At 57.5% G+C, this 5,990-nt stretch overlaps 1 protein-coding gene across 1 annotated transcript; it reads left to right on the forward strand.

Annotated features, from left to right (window-relative positions):
* Positions 1 to 3,600: 3,600 nt before the first annotated feature.
* Positions 3,601 to 5,727, forward strand: CCDC134 (coiled-coil domain containing 134). The gene is made up of 6 exons (XM_010187929.1): positions 3,601 to 3,709; positions 4,065 to 4,186; positions 4,416 to 4,500; positions 4,789 to 4,970; positions 5,191 to 5,262; positions 5,602 to 5,727. The coding sequence occupies exons 1-6, from the start codon at positions 3,613 to 3,615 to the stop codon at positions 5,725 to 5,727; spliced, it is 684 nt and encodes a 227-aa protein (XP_010186231.1). The 5' UTR covers positions 3,601 to 3,612.
* The last annotated feature ends 263 nt before the right edge of the window (positions 5,728 to 5,990 follow it).

Genomic DNA, 5,990 nt, shown 5'->3' on the forward strand with positions numbered 1-5,990 from the left:
TAGCCGCTGCCAGGGGGAAGGCCCGGGTGTGCCCGAGGAGCGGGGGTGGCAGTGCGGCCCCGGGGGTGCCTCGCCGGACTTTGGGTTAAAGGGCTTTGCCCTTACCCGAAGGGCTCTGCCATCAGCGCCTGCTCTCCCTTCTCCGCGCCCCTCGGAGCCCAGTATTGGAGCGGGTGCGGGCAGCGGGCCCCCGGCAGCACCCGGGCGTGGGTTTGCATCCCCACCGTGGGCTGCCTGCTGCGTCCACTTGGCGCGACTCTGGGTGGGTTTCCCATAGCGCAGCCGAGGTAGTTTTGGCAAATCTGATTTCCATGCCTCAGTCCCCGTGCGATTGCCATTGGTTTCAGCGGTGCTGGAAAGAGCATCCCCAGATCCCTTGCTCGCAGCCACCCTAGCCCCTCGGGGTGCTGCTGACCCCCTCCAGCGGGATGGGAGGCACGGAGGAGGTCTGGGACGGATCCGTCCCTGGTGGGAATCACAGCAGCTGGCTGCCTTTGGTTGGCAGCTGTCACTATGATACACGAGATGTGGTTTTGGTGGTGAAGGGACTTTTGAGGCAAGCAGATGTAAACGGACATCGCTGTTTCACTGAAGCACCTGATCCTGTAAGCCCTGTGTAGAAATGCCCCCAGCAGAAGAAGTCTGAGCAGCCTGCATTTCGCTTCTGAAGCTTTTGGTTCGGCTATGACAAGAGATAAATCCTCATCTGGTTGACAGAGGAGCGGCTCGGGGATGGATTTGGGGGCGGGGAGTTTTCATTCCTTGTTTTGCCACGATGTGCTCCTGGGGCAAGCTGCCTGATGATGCTTTTCCCTCTGTGTTTCACTGCCCTGCAGAAGGGAAGGGGGATCCGGTGAAAGTCCCTCCTGGGAACTGAAGCGTGGCAGCGTAGCTCTGCTTTGCGAACTCTTTAAGGGAATAAATCACAGGAGTGCTCAGTTCAGATGGGGCTCCTGCAGGAGAATTTATAAAGTCATTAGAAACATTTTAATGGGAAGGACTAACCATCTATATAACACAGCATCTGTTGTCATGTCTTCGGAAAAACACATCTAAATTAAGAGGATGGGAGACAGCGAGACAGACTGGTGGGCTTTCTGTTAAAGCAACCAGCTGGCCAGGGCTGCAAGGGAATATTGGTGGAAACTCCTTCCCATCTGTAGCATCAGGCCAAGCCCTGGCTCTCTGGACTGCTCTGGGAGCGCCAGGCAGAGCCGGCTTTGGCAGGGATCAGCTCAGGGAGGAGCAGGAAGAGGGGAGCGGCTCTAAGGTGTTTCTGTCTCATCTCTCGGTGAGTGTGAAGACATGAGGGAGGATTCGTGGGGAAGGCATGGAGGAACATCTGCAAGAAGTTTTGGCATCCCTGTGCTTGTGCAGTCCAACCTGGAGAGGAAGAAATGTCCTCTGCAATTAAAACAGGGTGAAAAACAGGGCGGTGAAGTGAAATAAGCTCAGCTGGTCCCAGGTGGCACCAGAGGCCTCACTTTCCCTAAAACTGATTCCTGTGTAATTTTCTCTGGATTCTTCAGCCCTGATGGGTGGTGGCGGTCAGTAGCTTTGATGTGAGAATGAATGTCAGAGAGGAAAGGATCAGACACAGAGGTGATGGGTGTCTCGTATGGCGAGATTCTCCGGTCCTCTTCTTCTGATCCTGTCCCATGGCACAGTCTGTAGGGCTGCTAAGGAGAGTTTGTAAAATCATGAAGAACATTTGCATTGGAAACGGCCACCACCTGTACTGCAGCATCTGCTGTTGTGTCTCTGGAAAAGCCATTCGGAGACACGGGCAGCCAGGCAGGCTGGTGGGGTTTCTGCTGCAGCGACCAGCTGGCTGGCAACCACTTCGCCTGGGAGCAACGCTTTGCTCTGCTGTTGACTAAGCAGGGGGTTTTTTGCAGCTCAACATAATCTTCCTCGGAGTGGCCATGGGGCATCTTCCAGCCACCTGGCTCCCATGGCAGAAGGGAGGAATGTGGGAGCCCCTGCCCTGACCAGGGGTGATGGGACTGCTGTGGGCAGCATTTCTGTTCTCTGCCTTTCAGCCTGGTCTGGAGGCCACCGGCTGTCTCAAAGGTCTTTTGCTGAATCTCCACGAGCACAGCAAACATCCAGCCTGGTCCTTACAGCCACACTCTTGCAGGTGGCCACATGCCTGGTCCAAGGGGCAAACAGATGCCTGGGTCCCAGGGTCGTCACAGGTTGTGCTTTTGAGTTTCTCTTCTTCAAGACCCTGGGAGCAAGAAAGCAACTGTGGGGGGTTCTGCAGAGGGGGGACCTGCACCCCCTCACTGAGCCAGGCCTTGAGCCCTTAGGTCATGGTTTTTGGGAGGGTGAAGCAGTCTCTTGGAAGCCAACCAGGCTGGTGGGTCAAGGAGGCCATCTGCTTGCCCAAGCTGGAGAATTTGTCCTTACAGCCTTGGGTTGTTGGCATGCTTTGTGGCCTTCAGGGTGGCTGAAACAGGCCTTAAGCCTTGCACCATAGCAGGCAGAGGGGACAGAGCCCAGGCCTGGCACTGGAGGCTTGTGCCACTGTCTGCATCGCATCTGAAACGCAGGTCGTGATGCTGAGTCCACACCAGGGGCAGCCTTGTCTTCCTCAGTATCACTGGTTGTGATTACTCTCATCTGTTCCCTTCCAGGAAAGCTGCCATTTGCAAAGCATGCAGAGGGTTTTCCATGGCTGATGCCGTTTCCCTGCCTGAGCCGGGGTGCTTGGGTGCTTGGCTCAGCCTTGGCATGGTGTGGTGGGAGCCGCTGCTGCTCCTCATGGTGCTGTGAGAGCTGCTGATGCTGCCCACATACCCTCACTCATGGGCCTGAGGTTGAACAAATTGTATTTGTTTAATAAAGAAAAACAATACTGGGGGGAAAAAAACCCAGATTAGGCATGAAGAAGGGTTTTGTTCCTGCCTGTCTTCCACACGTTGGCTGTGCCTGAGGGATCTTGTGGCCAGGAGCAGCTCTGCCCGATCACATCCCTGCAGGGCCTCAGGTGCTGCCTGGGGAGGGACACACTTGGGGCAAAGTGGGACTTGACTACCAGGTCACCCAACTGCTGCTTTGCAGTGTGGAGCCATCACACTGCCCCAAATGCTGCCCCCTGGCTTGTAGTGAGGGGAGGGGTCCAGGTACCAGCATCCCAAGAGGTGAGGTGAGACAGCTGAGCTGTGCTTGAAGGAAAGGTGGACTTCAACGCCTCGGTGATCCTCCTCTTCCCTTCAACCCTGCTGCTTCAGCTGTTGGGCTGCTTTCACTCACAAACCCAGCAAAAACCTCACTGTTATTTTTGAGAGAAAGGGGTAGGACTTAATTTTTCTGCTGGATTAGTGCTCAGTCAGATCCCTGGGTGCCCAGCCAGCAGCGGAGGTGTGTGGAGAAGAGGAGGAGACCAGGGCTTCCCTTGCAGCAAGGAGTGACTCAGCTGTGGCATTACCCCATGGCCCTGGTCTGGCCACTGTCTCCCTCAGACCTCTCACAAGGACAAGGGAGAGGTGGGAAAGGACCCTGATGCCGTGGGTCCTAAGAGACTCGTATGACTTCTCCTTTTGGTTAAGTCTCCTCGCTGGTCATTGATTTTGTTGGTCCATTTTGTTCCAGGCTGCGGCGGCCGACATGGATTTTCTTTTCATCTGCCCCTTCCTGCTGCTGCTGTCCCGGGGCAGCTTTGCAGACCTGGAAAAACAGAGGGTAGACTCAGGCTTGGAAATCTGTATCCTTCTCCGCGGCCTGACCCTCCTGTCCTGCGCTCGCTCCTATGGAGGCTGGAGAGAGCTCGCGTGCAGGGAAGGGGTCAGAGACAATGGAAAGGGGCACGGGGGGGGTGGAAGAGCGAGGACCCCAAACTGCTAGAAGGGTTTTAGCCGAGCTCCTGAGTTTGCTGAGCAAGCGCTTGAGTCCAGGAGCAGAGATGGGTTTTGTCCTGGCTCAGGCACTGCCCCCAGGCTCTCAGGCACTCTATGGGGAACTGGGGGAGCTGGGATGGTGCCTGGTGCCCAGTGCCCAGTGGAGGAGGAGAGCAAGATCGCGGTGGGAGTGTGCTAGCAACACCCTTGACAGCGGTGCAGATAAGAAGCTGTTTGAGGTGAAGCGCAAGGACCAGATGAACGCCCTGAAGAACCTGATTGAGCTCAATGATGTCAACCAGCAGTACAAGATCATCGACATCATGCTCAAGGGACTCTTCAAAGTGAGCCACAGCGCGGGCCACCCTCCGGGCTCAGTGTGCTCTGGGGCTGGGGAGGGTGGGCAAGAGAAGTGGGGAGGGCCAGGGGGCCTCCATGGGGTCAAAGAGAAGAACTGGGAGAGCAGGTGGGCTTTGAGGTTGTGGTGGGTCTTCAAAGTGGGGTGGCTGGGGCAGCACCCTGGGGTACAGGGGAGGGCCAGCAGGATGGGGCAGTGACCAAGGGCTCTGGCAGGTGCTGGAGGACTCCAGGGCTGTGCTCATCGCTGCTGACGTGCCTCCCGACGGGCCTTTCCCTCAGGACGAGAAGATAAAGGATGGTAGGTCCTCTCCGGTCCCTACCCACTTCCCTTTTCCAGTGCTCTGCTGTATTGCCAACCTTCTGGGACTGGTGGTGGGGTAGGTACAAAACCCCCATGTATCCAGACCAGACCCAGGCTGGTCCCTGTCTGCTGGGGACCCTATTGCTGCCGTTCCCTTCAGTTCATACTGGGAAGTGTACCAGTTTGCTCGCAGCCTCTCCACCGCCCATCAGGGACATGGGTGCTGGCAGGATGGGGTGCCTGTGCTGGTGTGCCAACAGGACAGGTGGGTGGCTGTCCCCACAGCGTACTCCCACGTGGTGGAGAACACCGCCTTCTTCGGGGACGTCGTCCTGCGCTTCCCCAAGATCGTGCACCACTACTTCGACCGCAACTCCAACTGGAACAGCCTCATCCGCTGGGGCATTGGCTTCTGCAACCTGACGGGCGTTTTTGAGCAGGGACCCCACTCCCAGGTCCTGGGGCTGGTACGGTTCCCGCTCTCCCACCACTGTGCTGGGGCTGGGGGTGAGGTTTTTTGGGGTAAAAGGAGGGCAGGGGGTGTGCACCCAATGTCTGAGGGTTGTCCTTGGGCTGAGGGATGGGGGAAGAACACAGAGGGGGCTGATGGGGAGAAGGGGACCCTGGTCACGGGGGGTGCCAGTGGAAGGCACTGCTCCCCGACATGGTCTCTGCTTTGCTCTGCAGATGGCTCAGGAGCTGGGAATCAGCGAGAAATCACCTGATTACCGCAATCCCTTTAAAACAGACCACTCTGAGGTAAGATGACAATGCTGCTGGCATGCCTCATGGGGTTCCCCATCCCCGTGGTGGCTTCAGGCAGGTAGCTTTGTGGGGAGCAGCCAAAACCCCCCATCACAGAGAAAGCTTGGCTGAAATGTGTCCGTCCAGTTCCCCAGCTGGGCTGTGGTTGGCTTTGGGTGCCTGGTGCCATCTCCCCCTTCCTGTGGCTGCCTACATCAGGACCTGATTCAACACATGCCCCATCCGATCTTAAGCCCCTGCGAGGTGTGATGGCTTCAGAGGGTTTGGGGTGGGTTGTGCATCCAGGAGGCTGTGGGGGCTCCGCCGTGCTGACCACCTGCTGTCACTCCACAGTTTTTCCCCAGTGCTGACACCTTCCAAAAGGCTCTGCGGGAGGAGGAGAAGCGGAGGAAGAAGGAGGAGAAGCGGAAGGAGATCCGCAAGGGCCCGCGCATCTCCCGCTCGCAGTCGGAGCTGTAGCGTACAAGGGCAATGCTGCTCCTCACAGCGGGGGTAATGCTGCCGGGATGTGGAGCAGCTCACTCCCATTTCAGTGGCCTCGGGGCCAGTGCCCAGTGCTCCCCTTTTCGTTTGTGCCGTGGGTTTTGTTTTGTTGCCTTTCCCTTTCATTCGGTGGGGGCCGTGTGCTGGTGGGTTGCCCCAATGGGGCTGGGGAGTGGGACTGAAGCTGGGCACCCTTTCCCCAGAGCCAAAGCACAGACGGGAGGGCAGTGGGACCATCC

Source organism: Mesitornis unicolor, unplaced genomic scaffold (genome assembly GCF_000695765.1).
Source record: "Mesitornis unicolor isolate BGI_N332 unplaced genomic scaffold, ASM69576v1 scaffold29637, whole genome shotgun sequence".
Taxonomy (NCBI): Eukaryota; Metazoa; Chordata; class Aves; order Mesitornithiformes; family Mesitornithidae; genus Mesitornis; species Mesitornis unicolor.